The sequence below is a fragment of the Symphalangus syndactylus genome, chromosome 5 (genome assembly GCF_028878055.3).
Source record: "Symphalangus syndactylus isolate Jambi chromosome 5, NHGRI_mSymSyn1-v2.1_pri, whole genome shotgun sequence".
Taxonomy (NCBI): Eukaryota; Metazoa; Chordata; class Mammalia; order Primates; family Hylobatidae; genus Symphalangus; species Symphalangus syndactylus.
Window position 1 is genome coordinate 153110532 of NC_072427.2, and position 22248 is coordinate 153132779.

Genomic DNA, 22248 nt, shown 5'->3' on the forward strand with positions numbered 1-22248 from the left:
GGTGCACAGGGATGTCCATGTGCCAGATGGCCCTACAGGAAAGGGCCCTGAACCCCCACAAAGCCAGGGATCACACGGTCATGCAGAGGTCACTGAGCCTCAGGGTCTGACCACCCCAGGCCAGGACTACTTAGGGAAGCAGAGTGCCAGAGTTGGCAGGCTGGGAGCTTGGGCACAGGGCAGCCTGCAGCAGCAGCCTGCAAACCGTTCTCAGTGCCAGGGACGAGCTTGGCTTCTCAGGGCCCCTTGCTCTTATCTGTGATGGGTCAGGCATGCGAAGGGAAGAGACTGTCATTCAAGAACTTGGAGGCCTCTTTCTTAACCAATCAGGACAAAGCAAGTCAGAAAAATTGATATCCTACGAGATGGGAAGTGGTTGATCTGAAGGCCAAGTGAGTCAGGGACCAAGCTAGAGGGGAGCCAGGGCCCCACTAGCCTGGAGCACGAACCTTAAATCCCCCTTCCTTTGCGTCCACTGCCTGTAGACAGATGAAGCACCGTGCTAGCGATATATCACCGTGTCCTATGTCCCTCTTCCATTTTGCCTGCTTTGCTGGGGGATTCACAGCCAGGAATGGGGTGGGGGTAGAAGAACCCGCTGGACTCAGGATGCCCCTGAAAGGATGCTCCTGCACGCTCCCTTCTGTCCGTTCTGCCGGGTCCCCGGGCAGCACAAGGCTGGAGCTGCGGTGTCTTTCACCTCTGGGGAATCCCCTGCCTCTGACCTCTCATGCTGGTGCCTCCCACACATCCCACTTTCAAGCAAAAGAGGCTCCCACCTCCCCATAAACACACTTCCTGCTTCTCCATCTCCATGAAAGCATGTCCTTCGCTGGGCCTGAAATGCCCATAGGTGGCTTCCCCTTCCTTAAACGCCCCCTGCGAGGTGATATTTCCCCAGGACACGGCAGGACCGGCCCTGCCCCTCCTCCGATCTCTGGCATTCTCTTTGGGCCACCTCATGCTGTGCAGGGGCTTTCTGTGGTCTGCTTCATCTCTTTTCCTACACAGAGCAGTTCAAGCAGAGGGACCGGCCTCACCTGTTCCGTGTCCTTCAGGCCCCAGTGCCTTCGTGTCAACTGAGTGAGGAATGGAGGACATGAAAGAGCTCAAGACTAGGCATCAGGGGACCCAGACTCCAGACTCTGTTGCTCAGTGACTAGCTAGCGAGTGAGTTCACTCAGCAGCCCTGGGCCTTGCTGGCTGGGATTCCTGCCCTGCAGAATGAGGAGATGGGTTGAGATCTCTGGTCTCCCTTCTGGCACTGGCCTTCTGTGACCTAAGTGTTCGCTGTGCACCTGCCGAGTCCTCAGCTTGTGTTACAAAACATGATCCCTCCCATGCCCCACAGTCGCCATCCCGGGCAACACGCAGTCTCCCGGTTAGGTTCTCAAGACAGAGGAGGAGGAAAGAGAAGCAGATAAAGGGCTAGGAGGGCAAAGCTGGAGCTTCTGACTCCTGGGACCACAGCAGGAGTGTGCAAACTCATATGTTCATGTGCATGCTGTGTGTGCGTGTGTGTATGTGTGTGTGCATGTGCATGGTGCGCATGTGTATATGCATGTGTGTGCAAGTGTGTGTGTATGCCTGTGTGTCCGTGTGTGCATGCATGGGTATGTGTGTGCAAGTGTGTGTGTATGCCTGTGTGTCCGTGTGTGCATGCATGGGTGTGTGTGTGCAAGTGTGTGTGTATGCCTGTGTGTCCGTGTGTGCATGCATGGGTATGTGAGTGCAAGTGTGTGTGCAAGTGTGTGTGCATGCCTGTGTGTCCGTGTGTGCATGCATGGGTATGTGTGTGCAAGTGTGTGTGCATGCGCAGCTGTTTGGTTTTGCCTTCTGTGATGACACAGCAGCACCGAGGTGACAGTCTGCATGCAGAGCAAAGACGTACATCTTGATAAGCCGCCTGCCGGCCTGGCCTTATTGAGGCTCTTTGTTACGTTGTCTGCCAGCGGAGCTGAGCTGCGATCTCACAGGAAAGCTGCTTTGGGGGAAGGCACGAAATCAATGTGGAGAGGCAGGGTAGAGAAGGAAGGCAAGGGACAGCCCGGAGAGGGAGGACAGGAGGGAGGGAAGGGATCCAGGTCAGCTGGGGCAGGAGGCCAGCTGGGGCAGGAAGGGGTCTGAGATTTGTCCTCCTCTTTCAGGTCATGACAGGCCCTCCTGGGGACCAAGGTCAGGGTCTAAAACAGGGGCCCACCATGCACAGGCATGAGGGAAGGTTTCCTGATAACTCCCAGGAAAGCAACAGGAAAAGCTGAGTGCCTTACATTCCCTCGGGCCCTTTGCCTGAATTTCTCTTCACCGAAAGGTGTGAGCTTGTCTGCAAACATAATATCATAAGGTGATGTCTCCTGCACACAGCTGGCCAGCAGGAGATGATGGGAGGAAGGGCAGTCCTCTCCCACAAATAGCCACTCACCTGAACAAGCAGAGCAGGGATCCTGGGGGAGAAGACTCAGTTCCCTGGGTGTCTGGAGTGGAAAAGCACAACTTGGGTTGTGGGACTGGAGTTGACAGAAGGATTCAGTATGATGCAAGCCAGGGGGTGCAAGCGGTTGGGCACGGCAGAACACTGTTGACTCACTGGTAAATATGTTTCCGTGCCTCACTGCCTTTACTCCCAATACTGTGTCTTGTCTTCAACATCTTGCAGTTCTTGCCATAAGGAAGTTCTTCTTCGTGTCTCACTTAAATCCCCATTTCTTAGTGGATTGCCTCCGAAGTCTTCAAGGAACCCAGAGCACAGCTAAACCTCCAGGATCTCAAGTTCAGGGACAGTGAGAGGGCACAGCAAAATGGAGAGGAAGGAGGTCAGCAAGGCCCCTGAAGCTTGGAGGGAAGGGACAGTGAGACCTGGTAGAATTCGGCTTCCCTGTCAAGTGGCTGGCTCAAATTGAATTTGCTTACATAGCTCAAGAAAAAATTTACGATAGGTATGATTCTAGGTGCTGAGGATCAAAACTCAATCCCCTGCCTGCCATTAGCCCCAGACGGACAATAAATGAGAAATCAAATAGATGAACAAATCATGTCACTTAGAAAATTAAAAAAGTAATAAGATAGAGAGTGAAAGGTGAGGGAGGTCCCCCTGGCCTGCTTTACCTCAGGAGGCCAGGGACAGCCACTCTAGGAGATGATGTTGGGCTGAGACCTGATGATGGGAAGGAGCCAGCCATGTAAAGTCCTAGGGGAAGAGCATTCCAGGAGGAGAGAACAGCTGGTACAAATGCCCTGGGGTGAGAATGAGCTTAACATGTTTGAGAGGTGAAGCGTTTCTGGTTGAAATCAGAGAAATCAGCAGAGCCAGTTCCCGTGGCCATCTTACAAGTTTAGATTTTAAGATCAGTGGGGACCAGGCATGATGACTCACTCCTGTAGTCTCAGCACTTTGAGAGGCTGAGGCGGGTAGATCACTTGAGGTCAAGAGTTTGAGACCAGCCTGGCCAACATGGTGAAACCCCATCTCTACTAGAAATACAAAAATTAGCCATGCACGGTGTCACACGCGCCTGTAATCCTAGCTACCAGGGAGGCTGAGGCAGGAGAATCACTTGAACCCGGGAGGTGGAGGTTGCAATGAGCTGAGATTGTGCCACTGCACTCCAGCCTGGGTGACAGAGTGAGACTCCGTCTCAAAAACACAAAATGAGCAATGGGACGACATTAGAGGGTTTTAAGCCGGGGCGTGGTGTGATTTGATCTTCAGAAAGATCCAGTCTATGTGGAGAATGGATCAGAGAGAGGCGGGATGGAAGGCGGGGGCCAGTTCGGGGGTGCTTGCGTTAATCCGAGTGAGAGCAATGTTGGCTTGGCCAAGGGTGGTAACCGTGGAGATGGAGGGAAGCGGACAGATTTATAAAGTTTTGGAACTGAGGTGTGCAGACCTTGGATGGGAGGAGGGAAAGTGATAGCAATCAGATAGAAAATGTGTCCTGAAATGGAGAAGTCTCAAGGAGGCTCAGGTTTGGGGAAGAACGTGCCAAGTTCAAAGTGAAAGGCGAAGCCAGCTGGACTTCTTGGGTCGAGTGGGGACTTGGAGAACTTTCTGGTCTTACGAGAGGATTGTAAAACGCGCTCATTAGTGCTCTGTGACCCAAGGGCAGATGACATGCCAATAGGTGGTTGCAATGCCCTAAATTTCGCAAAGGACACCCGGGACAAGACACACAGCTTGCCTTGGAGGAGCTTGGAATGGAACCAAGTGGGGGAAAATCTGCTCTGTGCCCTGCTCCCCCCATTTCTGCCCAAGGAGCCTCAAAACCTACACCCCCACCCTCTCCAGACTCCCCATGTTAGAATCATAGAATTTCTTCCAGCTCAGAAATCTCATGATTCTATGCGACTTGACACTGAGCCATCACACGGAAAGGCAGAGTCTCATTCTACGAATAATGTGAGACCTCTTTGACCACGGAGGCCTAGGACAGGATGAAGGAAGCTTTCTTCAATCCCGAAGAGCTGGTCATTCTGAGCACTAGCGTGATTCACTCTGATGATCCTCTTTCATTTAGCCTTTTCCTGCAGGTGAAAGAAATCTGTCTAAAATGAATATCTAGGGTGGTCTTATTAGGGAAAAGAAGGAGAAGAGACCAAGGGGTCCCCGCAACCTTAGAGGGGCACATGAGCGGGAGGAGGAGCACGGCCATGCTAGGCCCTGAGCACACCTCACCTGCTGCTGTGCGCTGTGTCCGCAGCTCTCATCTTTGTCATGGGCCAGCAAATGGGTCTACCCGTCCCCTTCCAGCCCACTCCTTTGAGCTACCTGGACCTCAAAGCAACAACAACACCCCCAAAGCACTCAAATGTTCCCCTATCCTAGGACCTGTTCAAGAAGGCCAGCCAGCCAGAGTACCAGCCCAGGACTGCCATGAGACTCCAAGGGAGGGGAGGGGCCTCTCAAAGCCTCGGTTTCTTCATCTGCAAACTCAAATGAGCTCTAGAACAACACTGTCCAAAACAGTGGCCACCAACCATACGTGGCTATTTAAATTTAAGTTAATTAAAATTAAAATTTTTTTTAAATTCAGGTCCTCAGGCATGCTAGCCACACTCCGAGTTCCCAGTAGCCACGTGTGGCTATAGGCTACTGTTTAGGACAGCACAGATGTAGGCCATCTTCATCATCTTAGAAGGTTCAATTGGTGACGCTTTAGGACAGGGGTTCCCTAAACATAGTGCCTGGCCTAGCAGCATTGGCAACCCCTGGGAGCACTTCAGAAACTCTCAGGCCCGCCCTGGACCCCCTGAAGGAGAAACTCTGGGGGTGGGGTTCTAACAAACCTTCCAGGTGATTCTGATGCACGCTGAAGTTTAAAAACCAAGGCTCTAGTCTAGAGTAACAGCCTCACACATTATTCCCACTTGAGCCTCAACAATCTTATGCAACTTCTGCCCTTCTAAGGGAAGTAGAACCGTGACTCATCTTGCAGCTGAGGAGATAAAATGCAAAGATCACAACCCTGGAAAATGCAGGGCTGCACCTCTGGCCTTTGACCCTTCCCTGCTGTCATTTTTCCCATCAAATTTCTCTAAGATCATTCCAGATTGAAAAAACAAAAACAATCCTGTATCTCTGTGCCTTACTGGAACTCCCATCAACGGGGTACTCGAGAAGTGAGAACGACTGTGACGGACACAGCATAATGGTTAACAAGCCACATCTGTTCACATTTCACAGATGAGGAAACCAGAGCCTGAGTAGACGGCGGCTTGCCCGTGCCCGCCGCTCCTTCCCGACCACCAGGAACTCAGTCCAGGTCCAGAGAGGAGGCAGCTTCAGGGATAGACAGGCCCGGGCTGCAGTCCTGCTTCTGTTATTAACGAGCTGGTGACTTGGGCAAGCCATGTGACTCTGAAAAGCCTCCATTTCTTCAGCTTGGAAAGTCAGAATAATAATAGGACTGGCCTGCTGTGGGAATCAATACACTCATGCATGTGAAGTGCTGGACACGTTCTAAGCGCCCAGCGCAGTTTTGATATTATTATACCAGACACTAGGAAGCTGGCCTAGTTTTGAAATTCTTCTTCTTTTCAATATAACCTGCCTCTTCTTTCTATTCATTGGCCCCAAGTTGTCCTGGAGCTCTTCGTCCCAGATTTCTCTTGATATGTGAGCACCCGCTTGGGTTCTCCAAGCCTGTTTGGGAACCAGAAAGGCAGGGGTGGCCCTTGTGAGCAGAGTCATCAAAAGAGAACTATCTGCCAGCTGGTGGTGCCTGTAGTTTCCTGGAACCCACTTGCAGCCCTGGGCAAATCCGAACCTGGCTTTGAGCTGGAAAAGAGCCTCCTTATAAAGCGGGGGAGATCCTCAGCAGCAGAGGGTGTGAAAGAAATGGTTACCCCAGGTCAAGATCCAAGGAGCCCATGAGTTGCTAGGGCAATGGCCCTGAATTCCAGTCTCAGGGCACCTGAGACTCTTGGTCACGTGATTTGGTCAAATGGGTGGGTCTCTCTGGCCTCTATATTCCCATCTATGGGAAAGGGGAGACTGAGCTGTCCCACCCACCGGACTTGAGTTCCCAGAGATCTAGGATGAATCTGTCCTCATTGTTCTCTGGAATGGGAGCCTCATCACTGCTGGGCACTTTCTGGCCCTCTTCTTCCAGTGGGGATGAGAGAGGCTGCTGTATTTCTTCTTCCCCCACCCCTCCCACTCCCCAGGAATCTCAGTTTGCACTCTGCCCTCTGACTCAGTCCTCCCATCCGGTCCTGTCTCTCTCCTCGGTTCCTGCGGAAGCACCTCCTCTCTTTAACTCGACTCTATTTTTTTCTCTCCCTGTCTCCTGCCTGGACTTGCCCTCTCTCTTCCTGCCCTGTAGCCGTGGGCGTCCAAATGAAGCTGGAATTCCTCCAGCGCAAATTCTGGGCGGCAACGCGGCAGGTAGGTGTGATGTCGGGCCAGGTCAGGGCTGGGGACTCACCACGCTCCCCTGGGTGTGAGAAACCTTTGCACTCCCCGTGGATGCTCCACTGCCTTGAGGCTCTCAGGATGCCCTCCCGACCCCTCTGCTTCTCAGCCCCTCAGCTCCCCAGCCTGCAGGCCGGGCCTCAGTGCTGGTCCCCAGCCCCTCCCAGCCCAGTGCTGAGGGGCACGAGCCAGAGTCACCCCTTCTCGCCACCCCAAAGCCACTGGCATGCCTCTCCGCTGCAAAGGGAGAGCCACCTCGATCCACCTTCCAAGGTCCAGGGTCCAGGCCCTGATGGCTGGCAAGAGATGGCAGAGACGACAGCGGCTTCTGGCTGAGAACTCCCAGCTCTGCCTGGCCTGGTCCTGCCCATTCTACTGGCTCCTTTCCCTGTGCTTCCCCAGAGCCCTCAGGTCCCTCTGGGCTTCTGAGCTGCCCCCATCATCTCCCTCAAGTTCCCTCAGCCCCAATCTCCTGCAACACCGAGCCCCTCGGCCCCCATCACCCACTGCTGCAGCCTGACTTTGGGCAAGGGCAGGGAGCCCGAGAGTGAATTGAGAGGGACGGAGGGCGGGGGGCTGCGGTCACCCACCGCCTCACCAGACAGCCAGTGCAGGAGCCCCGCAGAGCCCCCAAAGCCCCCTCCCCACACCAGCAACGAGGCCCGGGGGCTGCAGAGCCTGCACCTCTAGAAGGGCTACCTGGGCCAATCCACCAGCCAGGCACCCACAGGCCACATACCACATGCATACCACACACACAATGCTAACACACACCACACACATGTGCCCTCCACATACAGACACCCCACACATGGACACACACATGCACACACCTCACACACGTGCTCTCCACATATGACACACACATCCCACACCCCACACACGTGCCCTCTGCATGCAGATACACACCCCATGCACACATGCACACACACTGCAAACGTACCACACACACAGCATTCCCACTTACACGCGCCATTTCTACCACACACATGCATGCAGTGTCCACATTCAGTCTCTCCTCTTCCTTCCAGTGCAGCACTGTGGACGGGCCGTGCAGACAGAGCTGCGAGGACAGCGTAAGTTCTGCCCGTGTGAGGAAGGTGGAGGAGGGAGCCATGGCTCTCCGCCCGGTCCTCCTGGCAGGCCAGCTTCCCCCTCCCAAATGCCCTCCTTCCCTGCAGTGAAGCTCCCATGCTGCCTTCCAGAGCTGGGGGACAGGCTGGAGGACCGGGGTGGGCGAGGGCCCTGGCGTAACCTCCCCTCTGGGTTTCCTCCCAGGATCTGGACTGCTTCGTCATCGACAACAACGGGTTCATTCTGATCTCCAAGAGGTCCGAAGAGGTGAGTCACTGGGGATGTAGAATGAAGGGGAGAGGGCGGCAGGAGGACTGGAGACATCAGGAACCCACTCCAGCCAGAGAGAGCCCCGCAGCCCCCAGGGGACCCTGCTCGGGGCCAATTCAGGTGAAAGGTCTGAAGAACTTAGTGTTCTTGACGCCAAAGTCAACAGAGCAAGAAGGCAGAATTTGGAGCACTTTTCAACTCAGAGTCAGAAAATATTACTTCTTCATTTTCTCTGTCACTAGCCTGGCCTCCTCCCGTGCCTGGTAGGAGCCACTCAGTAACCCCATCTCAGGGCCCTGCCTGGCCACACTGGCCCAGCCTCACGCGGGGCCTCCCCACAGGGATCCAAGTACACTCACTCATCAGATCACTCCCCAACCCCCGCCTGCCTTTCTACCATCGTGGGGCCCAGAAGACGCAGCTTCCCCACTTCATGTTCTTGTCCTGTCTGGACCTTATGGAAAATTATACTCTCGCCCACCACGCCCAGCACGCCCAGCTTTCGGTGGGTCAGAGAAGAAATGGGGGATGGACGCGATGCTTTCCCACCTGAATGCCTGGCTTGCACATCCTAATCTTCCCCCCGCCCCTGCTGGATGTGGGTATCTCCCTGAACCCAGCATGTGCTCAGAAAGGAAAAAGAGAAAGTACAATAATATTTTTATACTTGCTGGGCTCCAAAAGGGGCCTCAGAATGGATTATTTCCTTAGCCAGGAATCAAACTGAGAAAGAAGCCCATTCAAACCTGAAGCAAATCCAGATATATTCACCAGATGTATCTCCTTGAAGCGAGGCAGAAGCATCAGAACAGCCTTCTGCCTGAGCCTCAGGGAAAGGGGCATAGTATTTGGTTCTATGTGAGCTTTGCTACTAATTAGAAATGTGATGTGGGCAAGCGACTTCCATTATGTGGAATTAATTAGAAATGTGATGTGGGCAAGCGACTTCCATTATGTGGAATTAATTAGAAATGTGATGTGGGCAAGCGACTTCCATTATGTGGAATTAATTAGAAATGTGATGTGGGCAAGCGACTTCAGCTGTGTCTCGCTGGGGGCTGGACTACGCAGCGTCTAAACCAGCCCCAGCTGAAGGCTCTAAGTGCCGGGGATGGGGAGGCTGATGCAGAGGTCGTGGCCAAGGCCGCCTCCACGCATCGTAGGGCTGTGGTCTGGCCTGACCGGGATGCGGCTTCGGATCCAAAGAAGTCGTCGGAACAGGGTAAGAACCAGAGCAGGGGTGTCGGAAGTAGACTTGGGAAAGAGGGCAAGTGAGGACAAAGGGGCACCAGTGGGTCATGAAATCTAACTCCTTGGGGTAGTGTTTAAATGACCCACTTAACGAGCAGCAGTTCTCAGCCACAAGAGTAGAGAAGCCAAAGATGGTTTCATTCAACTTCCTCTTGGTGGGAGTGAGGGGGGGGCTTTGCAGGACACACAGCTAATTGTGCATCATGGTCACCTGGGCGCCTGCCTCTGGTATCCCCCGTCTCCCTTTCATCCCCCCTTTTGGCCATTTCACTCCTCCCCGGACAGAGCACCGGGCCTTTGTATTTTTCCGTTGTTCTGGGAGAACACCGGTGATGACGAGAGTTGAAAGCAGTGGTTGGTGTGAGTCTCCGGGATTACCTGATGCCCCCTCATTCCTGCTCTGACCCCTCTCGCCCTGGGTGACGGAGACTGACCATGTCCCTAGGCCTCCCGTGGTGTTGGCTTTCAAGGGCCGGAGCATGGGCTAAGGCATCCCAGAGAGAGCTTGGATCCTGGATACTGGGATGGGAGGTGGCAGGACAGAGGGAGAGGATGGCCAAGCCTGAGAGCAAGCTTTAGAGCAGGGGTAGCGAGCGCTTCCTAAAGGGGCAGATGCACATGTTGGTTTTGAGCTTCATGAGACTCAGCCCTGCTGTTGCAGCAAAAAAGCAGCCACGGGCGATCTGTGAGCAAATGCACGTGGCATTGCTCCAGTAAAACCTTTGAATACTGAAATGTGAATTTCATATAAATTTTATGTGTTGTGAGATGTTATCAGTCTTTTGACTTTTTTTCCCCAACCACTTGAAAATGGAAAAGCCAGTCTTAGATCAAGGTCTCACATGAATCAACAGTGAGCCAGGCTTGGCCTACGGGCTGTAGTTGCCAGCCTCTGCTCCAGAGGCAGCCAGACAACCGTGCGGGGAGCCGACCCTGGAGGGAAACCACCCTAGCCTTGAGAGAAGCTGGTGAGCATGTGGCGTCTCGAGATAGGAACCCCTCGAGGGACCCTCTCATAACCCACTGGGCCACTTTGGTCCTATTCTGTCCAGACCACATTTGCTCACATGTCTTCACAGATTGTAAAGCCACTGAGAACAAGTTTGGATTAGATGTGGTAGCAATCAATTACTCAGAGATTTATATTTTATAACGTATTTGTTTACTTAACTCATTCACCCCCATTTTCTCAATGATTCTATTACCTTTTTACCCTGTGTGTCGTTTTATATGCCATCCCAAATCCTCCATGAAATGAAGCAGGGCAGAAATGAACTGACCTTCTAGAGGCTCCTGCCAGGGCCCCCGCTCCCGCCGTGCTTGGCTCACCCTTGCTCCCCCAATGGTGAGGCCCCAGAAGTGAGGGGCCCCCACATCATCTGCTGGGACCTTATTAGTCTCACTTTACACAGGAGGGGAAAATGAGGTCCCGCAGGTTAGGGCATTAACCCCAAAATGCACAGCCACAGAAAAGCTAGAATTCAAACCTAGAAAGCCAACGGAAGAGCAGCAAAGAAGAGGGGGAGGAAGATTCTAGAAAAGACCTCTTGGAAGGGGAACTGAGCTGGGAGAACACTGGCCTTGATGGGACCTGAGCATTTGCAGGGCATGGTTCATGACCGCAGCTAGATTGGCCTTCTCTGGTGGGTGTCGAGGCTGCAAGTCCCAGCCCCCTGGGTGACACTCCTGGCCCTGAGCCCCACCCAGGTCATTCTGTCACCACTTAGGCAGACTTCATTCACTTGCTGCGCTCAGCTGAGTCTCGTGGAATTAGGACCAATGCCTCTCGGACCTGAAAGGCAAGGCCCAGGAATCCCGACCCTGTGTTAAGCTCTGGGCTAGTGTCAAGGCCCTGGGAGTCATGACACTGTGACAGGGCTCAGTGCCTCTTTCCTCACTCTGGACAGCTCTGACCATGCAGCCTGAACTGTGCTGGGTTATGGGAGGGCACCCGGCCGGAGAGCCCACCTGGCACACAGCAGACACTCGATAACTGTGTGGAGAACTGAACTGGCCTGAGAGTGAGGGCTGGAGGTAGCAGGCGCTAGACTGGGAGGTGAGTGGAAGACAGGGCGGCGGAGAGTCTGGGGCTGATGCCACTTGTTCAGCTGTCCGACCCTCTGTCCGTCCATCTGTTTTTGCTGTTTTTAAAAAAACTTATTCATTTAACAACTCTGTAGCAGTTATCCATTGCTGCATAACAAATTATCGCACAAAGAGTGGGAGTGCCTTTACAACCACAAGACTTAAAATCTGGCAGTTTCTGTGGGTGAGGGGTCTGGGTGCAGCTGGCTCAGGGTCTTGCACAAGGCTACAGTATCAAGGTCCCCAGGGCTGCTGTCATTTCCAGGCTTGACTGGAGAAGGATCTGCATCCAGTCACACGTTGGCAGCATTGAGTTCCTCCAGGGCTGTGAGGTGGAGGCCTCCTCTCCCATCACAGGGCAGCTTACAGCTCAAAGTTCCTTCATCAGACCGAGCAAACCAGGTGGAAGTCACAGTCTTTTGAAACCTGATGTCAGAAGTGACACCCCATCACTTTTACCATATTCTGCTTGCTAGAAACAAGTTACTATGTCCAACCTATACTCAAGGAGGGGCTTACACAAGGGCAGGACTGCCAGGAGGCCGGGATCGTTGTGAACCGCTTTAGAGTCTGCCCACCACCAACTCCCACCAACCAACCCAAACCTGCCCCTCTTCCCCAAACACACAAGCACCATCGAGGGCCACAAGGCCTGGCCTCCCCTAACTCATTCACTCCTCGCTGCTCCTCCCTGCTTATCTCTAGGCCTCCAGCGTGGCTGAAGGACGGAAGCCCCAGCATCTGGGAGCTTGTTAGAGATGCAGATTTCCAGGGTCCCACCCCAGACCTAGGGACTCAGGCACTCCGGGGCTGGGGTCCAGCAGTCTGCTCAAAGGGGCCCGCCAGGTGACTGGGTGCATGGTGGGTTGAGAACCCTCCCCAGGCCTCATGGCTGCTGTGGATCTGGATGCACTTTAGCTGGCTGCTGTCACTTTCCTGACTGGGCAAATGTGTCAAAAGCTTCCAGCGACTCCTTGTCCCTGCTAGGGTTCACCCAGGGTCCTGGAGAGAGAAGCCTGTTGAGCTACAGATGCAAAGATTCTTCCCAAAGTCCTTGCACGCCCTCCTCCCCATAGTCAGTGAGTGGGGAAACCACAAGGCCCCATCTGCAGCCAGCCCAAGGGAGTGGCCGCGTGGCTCTTTCTCAGCGCCGGTGGTGTTCCGGGCCTGCTGATTAGACATTTGGCCTCTCTTCCAGGCCAGGGCTCATTCTTAAAATAATAAGAGTTATGGATGACAAGATTGCAACCCTCGATGTGGGGCCTAGAAAGAGAAGCAGACAGCTGGGGACAGACAATGACAGCAGCTTTGTGGAGCTTTGTAATATTTATAGCGGATCTGTCACCCTGCATCTGGGGACTCCGATTCCTGTCATTTGCTTCTGAGCAGCACCCACCCATGGGAGCTTCAAAGTGGATCTCCAAGGGGCAGCAACTGCAGCCTAGAAAATCCGAGGCTCCATCCCAGCACCTTTCCCTGAGGGACCTGGATCTCTCAGAGCACAGCACCCTGCTCCCTCCACACCCCAGCCCAGTGAGCCCGGACGGGCAGGCCCTCAGAGCAGGGCGTCCCTTTCTGTTGTCAGGGGCGTCGGGCATGCCTGTCTGGGCCTTGGCTCCTGTTTCTCTTCTCACTTCCCTGCCCCCTGCGGCCCGCCCAGCCCAGGCTCCTCATCTTCAAGTCACTATCCCAGTCTGGCACGCACTCCCATCCTTTCCGCTCTGGGCAGCCTGCCTTGGCCATCTTCCGGGGCACCACATGCCCTGGCAGCAGTGCTCTCTCTGCCTTCTTGGCATCCTAAATGGCCCTGCTCCACTGGGCCCTCCAGGAATAAAATTAATCCTGTCGTGGTCAGAGGCAGGCTCTTCAGGTGGCTTTCTGGGGAGTGCAGTGCCGCCCCACCCCCACCCTCCTCCTCCACATCCCTCTCAGGCACCCCTGAGTGTCCAAAACACTCCTTAAGAGACTACAGCCTGGAGGACGGAGGGGCAGGTGAGGCTGCACAAGCCAGGAGCAGACAAAAGGAAGGTGATCCCCACATGAGCCAGACACAGGGACTTGAGTGTCCACAGGCCTTAGGAGGATGAGCTCCCATCTTTAGAGAAGAAACGGAGGCTGTCCCAGGTAAGGAGCACATGGGACATTTACTCCATCTGTCACCAGAGTCAAGAGCACCCCTTCTCTCTGGGCACAGCCTCCCACAGCCCTGCAAATTAGTCCAGGCCTGGGAGGGACTGGCCAATCTCTCATCACTTGGTCGCCTGCCTCTGCCCCCATCAGCTTCCCCTGCAGGCTTCTGGGTGGTGCTCACAGGACCCGTCTCCCCCCGGCCTCCCTCCGGACTCGAAGGCCAGGCAGGGGGGGTCCTCGACTCTTTTGACCCAGCCCCAGAGTTCAGGCAGCCCATGGGCCACTGCTTATTTGTGAATTGTCCCCCGTGAAAGGGGGGCTGGGGTGGTCAGGCCCCTGCATTGTGCTATGCTTTGGGTGCCACTCCACGGGCGGTCTGGGGCTCCCAAATCGACAAGGCACCCACGCCGACGTTGGGACCTTGGCTTTGCAGGTCAAGGACTCTATCTGAGTCGGGGATTTGCCCTGACAAAGTGCAAAAGAAACTATCAGCCAGGAATTGTGTTCTGCTGCCAGAAGAGAAGTGGCTTAAACGACTAAAGGTTTATTCTTTCATAAAAGAATGGATGAAGGCAGCCTGGGCCCGGCCTGTCCCCATCCGCACGATCCCAGCATAGCTGGAGGGGCTCCCGCCTTCGAGTCCACTTCCCAGAGCGTAAGGGCAAGGATGGGGAAGAGGCAGGAGGCCTTGGGCCCGCTTCCCGGAAGTCCCTCCCAGCGGCTCTGCTCACATTCCATTGGCCAGTCCCTGCCGCAAGAACTACAGGGAAATGTAGTCTTTTCGCTGAGCACATGGCTGCCATAATTAAAGTCAGGCTGCCTAACTAAAGAAGACGGGGAGAATGGATATTTTCTGCCGGAGTGACGAATCCTAGAAAAAATCAAGCTAGTTATTTATGGAGGGGGATACATTTTTCTAGTGTCCAGGATACACATCCTTGCTCTCAGGGACCTCTCTTCTCAGAATCCAGGGTCTAAACCACAGGGTTGTTGGTGAATAAGCTTAGAATTAGGAAGGAGAATGGGACAGGCTTGTAGGAATTAAGACCAGCCTCGTCAGAAGCCTTGTCTCCACCCCGCTGCACTTTCCCAGGGAGCAGAAGACTCGGGTCATTCATTCCCTCACACATTCCTTCAGCAAATATGCATGGAATAATAACTGTGAACAGGACATGGTGTGGTGCTGTGGGACAGAGGTGGATTTCTGTCCCCTAGAATCCTGCTGTCAGGCGAGGGAGTGACGGAGGGGACACACACACACACACACACACACACACACACACAGTAACTAGAATAGCAAAAAGCAAGCCCCAGCTGAGAGAGTTCACTCTAGCTGGAGGCACCAGGGAGAGCTTTAGGGCTGCGCCACGAAGAGCAGGCAGGATTTCAATGCCTTTCACATTCCCATGTGCTGTTCTGTCCCTGGAATGCCCTTGACCCTCCCTGCTGTCCCCCTGCCATGCCCACTGCCTTCTTCCATGCAGCCTGCCGGGGTTTTGGGTTCCCACTCCTTTCCACCTCTGTAGGAGGTGCAGGTTGTCAGCCAGCCCTGTCTGAGAGTTCGTGTGTTCCCTGTCTGTCCATGCAAAATAGTCTGAAGCTCTTGATTTGTGTCCATTTCATTCATCTTTGCATCACACTCACCTGGTGAGTGCCTTATGAATAAAAGGTGTTATGAAATAGTTTTTGGTGGTCAGGCCATTCCAGGTAAAGAGCTAGCAGAGTGTAGACAGACAAGTCTGAGTACCTTTGTCTGAATCTGTTTTCCTGCTGCTTACTTTTGTAATTGACCCGTCCATTTTTAGATTACAATTTGCCATGCATTTTTAGTGGGTTGCATCCTTACGTTTTAATTTTATAAGTCAGCTATTTCCACTTATACTAGAAATACTGTAGGATGTAAGGACTATGTTTTGTTCTTTAAGTCCAATTTGGAAAGTAATACTTCCTGACTTCATCCCAGATTCCTGGCGTGGGCACATCTGGGGACCTGTGGCCCCATATTGGCTGATTATAAGTCACAGCATTATGAACCACGGGCATGGTACTGGGGTTATTGTCCTGAAACTGCACCATCATCACTTACTTGAGAGAGAACTTCTCTGGTTGTTCATTGGGTGTTCAGGAGTTGTGCGTTCTCACTAGCCTGTGTCTGGAATAAATCTCTATTCCCTTCAGAAGGATTGCTGGAGTCTCCTTGGCTGCCCAGGGCAGGCCCCAGGTGGGCACCCAGACACTGCCTGGCTTTCCTTGAGATTGGCCATGCCCATGTGCCTCAGCTCCTGTACCAGCCTTGCATTTCTTTTTATTGGTAGTTATCACACATGTCATCATTTTGGGCCCTGGCAGCTAGAAAGCTCTCCATGAAGAACTGACATGGCCATCAGCTTGGTTCCCACCTCCCTTCCCTACCAAAATTCCACATTGACTGAGTATGTCCAGGTACCAAGATACTTTGGGGAATTCAGAGATGAGTAAGACATGGTCCTGTTCTCATGCAGTTTTCAACCAACTATCTTATCAGGCAGAGTGAGAGTAGGACTCCACAGGCTGCCAGTGTGAAGCGGAAGGCCTTGTTCTGGCTGGGAAAGTTAGAATCGAAAGACTTCCCAGCGAGGGTGAGGAAAAAAGTTCCTTGGCGTGAGGACAGAGAAAGGGTAATCAGGGCAGGGACAACAGCCAAGCTGGACTGCGGACCTCTCCTCCTAACGATGGCTGCCATTTTTCAAGTATTTACTGGGAGCCACACACTGGACACACGCCATCCCCAATTTTTAAGGACAGCCTACAATAAAGTCGAAATCCAACACGAAAGCCCAAGTTCTGCCACCCTACCATGCTGAGAAATGGCAGACTCAAGAGGCCAAGGCAGGTACACAGGCCATGAGAGGTGGCAGAGTGGAGGGCCTGAGGCCATTCTCAGTCAGCTATGGGGCCACTGCCTGGCACAGGGCACAGATGCCACAAAATGCTGGCTGATGGACAACAAAAGGGGAGCCAGGGGCAGGAGGGAGGGTCCTGTTTTATTTTTTGGAAATGAAGGCAAGAGTGACCCATCCATGTTGCATTTGAGTAAGATGACTCTGGCAGTGCCACAGGGACAAGAGAAGAGGTCAATTAGGAGGGCAGGTGGGCAGTGGAGACAGGGCAAGGGATCCGGTTAGGTCATTGTCGTGGAGGGGACAAATGACCAATCCACAGGGCACAGTGATTGTGGGAGGTGATGGAGGGACATCAAAAGCGACAGCAGCCCTCTCACACTGGGAAGATGAGGACACCAGCGTGCATGAGACAGGCGCTGCTTTTGACCTTGACCTGCAGAAACGTGTTTTATATCTGACCCAACACACACACACACACACACACAGCATATACAACAAATCCAGTTTCATAAAACATTCTTTAACCTTGCTGCAAGTGATTCACACAGAATTGTTCCAAGGAATTCTGTATCATTTAAAAAATCATATTGCAGCCTCTAGGTTGGTCTCATAGTCAGCCAGCGGGTGACTGCTTCCAGTTTAGGAAGCACCAGGCTGGACAGTAAGGAGGGAGCCAGGACCGGAGAGGGGCGTGGGTGGAAGGGTTCAGCTGGATTATGCTGAGAGGCAGTTAGAGGGAAAGCCCAGCTGGCACCAAAAGCCCCAACCTGAGCTGAATAAATAGTTCTGGACTCAGAAGGCTCCATCCTGCTCCATCTCTCTCCCTCCCTCTCTCTCTGCTGTCCCTCTCTCGCAGATGGGAAGATTTCTGGGGGAGGTGGATGGTGCTGTCATGACCCAGCTGCTCAGCATGGGGGTGTTCAGCCAGTAAGTGGGGCACACTCCTCCCCAGTCCAAATAGACATAGCAAACCGAGAGCTGATGCTAAGTGGTCCTGGCGGATCTCGGGATCCTGACCTCCAAAACCCACAGTGGGTGCCCCCAAAGAGCTCCAAAAGCAACCTTTATGGAGCCAAGGCGTCAGCATGATGTGGGGAGGGCGGCGTAAGGGCATGTGGGCATCCCTGGGAGGGACCCCGCAGCTCAGACCCTAGAGGGAAAACCGTCCAACTCCGAGGGCAAAAGCCATTTGCTCTTCATTGTCTTAAAACCATTCCAAGTGCAGAAATGTAATTTTCAGCATGAGCTGTCTTCTGATCTGCTGTCCTAGCTCAGGCGCCCTTGGGAATTGCGGTAAATGGATGCTCTGCTAGGAAAGCCTCCTGAGGCAGGGGCAGGGGGTGGGGGTGGCTTTGGACTCATCACAGCCTGCGTCTGATTTTCAGAGTGACCATGTATGACTATCAGGCCATGTGCAAACCCTCAAGTCACCACCACAGCGCAGCCCAGCCCCTGGTCAGCGTGAGTGTCACCCAGCCCTTCCCTCTGCCAGCCAGCCAGCCAGTCCCCTGCCTTGTCCTGGAATGAGGTCACTGGTCCTTGTTCTCACCCACCTTGGGTGTCTGGCCTCAGGACCCTACCTTGACTGTCTCCACCTTCTGCTCAGAGCCACTGCTCTCAGTCCCGCTCCCAGGCAGGCCTGTGGGTCTGGCTTTGGGGCTTCAAAGGGACTGCTTTGGTAGTTGTGACATAACAGTGCCTCTGGCGGAGACAGAGAGAGCAGCCTGCCCCAGCCTCAGCCCCTGACACTGCCGCCTGATCACCGGGGATCCTCAGCAGTGCAGCACCAGGATGAGGGCTTGACTCATCTCCTGGAGGGGCATGTCCAACCCCACCCGAGATGTCTGACCTGCAATATGCATTTCCCAGCTAGCTCAGCCCTGCAGGGCAGGTGGGAGATAGGGGGATAGGGGGTGCTGGGCTGCGGGCCTGTGCTCTGCTGCCCCCACTCCCAGTGGCAGGGCAGCCCACTCTCTGGTCTCTCTGAGGGTGGTGTTGGGTTGGGGGGGGGCACCCTCACCCTTGGACCTAGGTGTGAGCGGTGTGCACGCTTTCCTTCCCAGCCAATTTCTGCCTTCTTGACGGCGACCAGGTGGCTGCTGCAGGAGCTGGTGCTGTGAGTGGGGGTAGACATGGGGCTGGGGGAGGGCTGCATGCGAGGGTGGCTTAGGAGGGTGTGCTTGAGCAGGGGGCTGCAAGGTATCCAGGACAACCCACTTGCTACCAAACCCCAGGGAAGGAGGGCACAATCCCTGGGCATGGACACCACCTCTTCCCTGCATGCTGCCCCTGGGAGGGACCGCATTGCTCACACCAGAGCCCTCAAGCAGGGAAGAGGGTGTCCTGGAGGAGAGGGGATGGGCCGGGGGCTGTCAGGGATACTCCAGCCCCTTGGGAACCCAAGTCAGGAGGGCTCGGAAGTCTCCGAGATTCAGTCCTGTGTCCGACAGGTTCCTGCTGGAGTGGAGCGTCTGGGGCTCCTGGTACGACAGAGGGGCCGAGGGTGAGTGTACGGAGCTGCAGGGCCATGTGCTGAAGAGTGGTGGCATTTTGGTCCACTAATGTGAGACCATTCCCCGTGGGGTGGGTGACAGTGGGGATAGGTGACCCTGAAGCATTGTTGTTCACATCTCACCCTGCGTGGCCTTCTCTCATCACCTCCCTCACTCCTGGCTCTGTGTGTGACATCATCTTGGGACACCACCACTCCATGTGCCATCATCACCACCCCATGACATCCTGCCTTCATGTGCCACCATGTTCTTCCTGTGCCGTGTCCACCCTGTGCTGGGCTTATGTTGCGGCCAGCCAAAAGTGTCTTCCATCACTGTAAGTAGCCCCGCTGAGGCGATCCCTGCTGGTGGTGGGTTGGGGACGCAGCAGGAGCTACAAAGAACCCATCCTCCATGACCTGTCCCAGGAATGACCGCAAGCAGGGCTGAGCTCTCCCGGTTTGAAGTACCATTCCTGGGGGTTGGGGGACTGGGGAGTCTAGCCCAGTTCTAATCCCACAGGAGGGCAGTCAGGCCCCAGGGAAAATGAGAAACTCCAGCCTCCCCTTGGGTGAGAACATGTAATTCCAAGAGGAAGGGTGGTGTGGCCGGGTGGCCATGAGCCAGTATGAGTGAGCAACCTCCAGCCCACCCCTTGGAGAAGCAAACAGCGGCGCCCCAGCCCAGGCATCACCAGCCCTCAGCAGGACTCCGGGTTCCAGGGGCCCCAGGAAGCTCTCAGGATGATTCCCCTGCAGGACCCTGTGTCTGAGGACAGAGTCCCCTAGGGGGCCCCAGGAAGCTCTCAGGATGATTCCCCTGCCCCTGTGTCTGAGGACAGAGTCCCCCAGAGGCAGCAACAATGAGAGGCCACAACACAAAGCCGGGTGGCTGTGGCCACAAGTGCAGGACGGCAATGAGCCTGGCCTTTCAAAGCACTCACTCCCTGGGCACCTGGGCCCTCCATGACCACAGGAGGCCATCTTGCCTCGCGGGCTCTGCTCAGCTCCTCTGTGTTCATAGAACCTTTGCCATGGGGTTCCAGAACTTCCCACCACCTGGGCTGTCCCCAGCTTATCCCATCTCTTCATCTCCGCTGTGGTCCCCTCTCTGGCTTGCTCTTCGTTCTCTTCTGCTGGCCTTGGCTTGGGGCTTCCTCTGCCCCTGGGCTCAGGGCGGTTCGGGCTGTGTCTCCAGACTCCTTCTGGACTCACATCCACGATCGGGTGGGGCTGCTCTGGGGCATTCACAGTCACTAGGTGTCAGTGACAGGACACTGTCCCCTCTGTCTCTGTCAGCAGCTGCATCTTGCAAAAGTTGAAGATGATCCCCCTCAATCTGCCTGCTCAGAATTTCTCTTCTCTGGGGTACCTATCCCCTGGAGCTCCTCCCCCTGGCCTGGAAGGCCTGGCCTGGAAGGCCTGGCCTGGCCTGCACAGGTGTCAGTGTCCTCAGTGAAGGAGCACTGGACTTGGAGTCCCAGGCCGGGGTGTAGGTGCTGCAGCCCCTTCCACTGCGTGACCCTGGGGACGCCACTCAACCCTGCCGTTGTCAGGCAGGCGTCTGTGCTCAGCCCTGGGGACCTGGCCTCTGTGGGCTTGCTCCTCTCAGTGAGGGTTTTCTGCATGCCAGCTAGTGTCCCCTCTGGGTTTCCAGCTCTGGCTGGAAGTTTCTGGGTTTGGAAATTGAGGAGACCCATGCTCTCCTGTAGGACTCTGCATGAGCCTGGGAAGGTAGCTCACACCCGTGCCCCCTACCTCTAGGTCTATCCCTGGGGGCTACAGCCAGGCCCTGAGAACAGAAGGGCCATGCAGACAGCCTGTGCGGCAAGGCCCTGCCCTGCCATGTGCCCACCTCAGGCGGCTCCAGGAGGGAGCGGACTTGGGTCCTGCAGAGCGGGGCTGAGGCACTCGCCTCCACCTTTGGTTGAGTCCACTGTCCTTGTCCCAGGGAGCTAGGGCAAATCGCACAGCCCCCAAGGAGTCCTGCACCCGGCGGCTGTGCCTTCTGGGCTTCCGCAGCCCCAGGCCTGGAGCCCACCTGCCCGGCTGCCCCCACCCCAGGTGCTCAGGCTCAGTGGGTGGAGCGTGGGCCTGGCTATGCGGGAGACGGGGGCAGGATTGCCCGGGAAATGCATTGGGTCTGTCCACAGTGAAGGGACGGGTGGTGGGCCTAAGTACCCCAAGCCACCGCTTGGTGCCCCTCCTGCCTCTGCTCCCCGCTCAGACCCTCCCCCGGGATCTGAGTGCCGGAAGGAGCCCTGGAGATGGTGCACTGCCCCCAGCCCACAGAGAGGGCCAGGCTCCCAGATAGGAAGCGCTTTCCCTCCACCGAGACACAGGGCCCCTCTGTGTGTCTTCCCTCCCTTCACCCCCACTGGCTCCTCCCACACGTGTCCTGAGAACTGCCTGAGGAGGGACCATCTGCAAATGGACTGGGGTGAACTCTGGCCCTGGGAGTGCTGAGGCGAGGTCACCCCAGGCCATGCCCTCCGAGGCCCCTTCAGTGGCGTGATGTCCTTTCTCTGTCTGCCCGCAGCCCACAAACACAAGAAGCAGGACCAGCTGCAGCCCTGCGACACGGAGTACCCGGTGTTCGTCTACCAGCCGGCCATCCAGGAGGCCAACGGGATCATGGAGTGCGGGCCCTGCCGGAAGTAAGACCCCAGGGCGGCGCCGACCGTCCCGCCACACTCAAAGTCTAGGCAGGGCCGCGGAACCCCCAGGGAGCCGGCTGCACAGCCGGGAGGAGGGAGACGCTTCTAAGTGCAAGCCCGCGCTCCCAGGGTCTTCCCCCACCCTCCTCAGCGGAGGAGACACGCAGGGGGCGGAAGGTCTGAGGCGGGCAGGACGGCTGGGGACCGGGACAGCTGCCTTAGGGGAGTGGGGAGAGGCCGTCCCCAGGCCAGACCCTGTGTCGCGAGCCCTCCCCCCCAAGGCCGCAGCCGTGACCCCACGGCGTCTCTGGGCGAGTGGGCCCTTCAGCGGGCCTCCCCCACCCTGTTCAGGCGGTGCCCAGGGCGGTGCCAGTGCCCGCGGCTGAGCTGCGTGGGGAGAACCTGGAAGGCAGAGGGAGGTGCGAGAAGAGAAGCCCGAAAGTGTGCGATGTCCTCGGGTCGCTGGGAACCCCGCGGGCAGCAGCCCTGTCAGGCTTC

General features: G+C 55.4%; 1 protein-coding gene across 14 annotated transcripts in view; it reads left to right on the plus strand.

The window, feature by feature from the left end:
- Positions 1 to 22248, plus strand: part of CACNA2D4 (calcium voltage-gated channel auxiliary subunit alpha2delta 4) — a 134815-nt gene that overhangs the window by 106786 nt on the left and 5781 nt on the right. For 7 of the 14 annotated variants that reach the window (XM_063639856.1, XM_063639859.1, XM_063639854.1 and 4 more), the window contains 9 exons: positions 6822 to 6883; positions 7942 to 7986; positions 8189 to 8251; positions 17459 to 17529; positions 17988 to 18063; positions 18666 to 18718; positions 19053 to 19105; positions 19411 to 19431; positions 21633 to 21750. In XM_063639856.1, the coding sequence (XP_063495926.1) occupies positions 6822 to 6883; positions 7942 to 7986; positions 8189 to 8251; positions 17459 to 17529; positions 17988 to 18063; positions 18666 to 18718; positions 19053 to 19105; positions 19411 to 19431; positions 21633 to 21750 (562 nt within the window). Of the gene's footprint in view, positions 1 to 6821; positions 6884 to 7941; positions 7987 to 8188; positions 8252 to 8496; positions 10275 to 11412; positions 17406 to 17458; positions 17530 to 17987; positions 18064 to 18665; positions 18719 to 19052; positions 19106 to 19196; positions 19432 to 21632; positions 21751 to 22248 lie in introns of those variants that run through there. The other 7 variants (XR_010120908.1, XR_010120910.1, XR_010120909.1 and 4 more) reach the window with 7 other exon arrangements.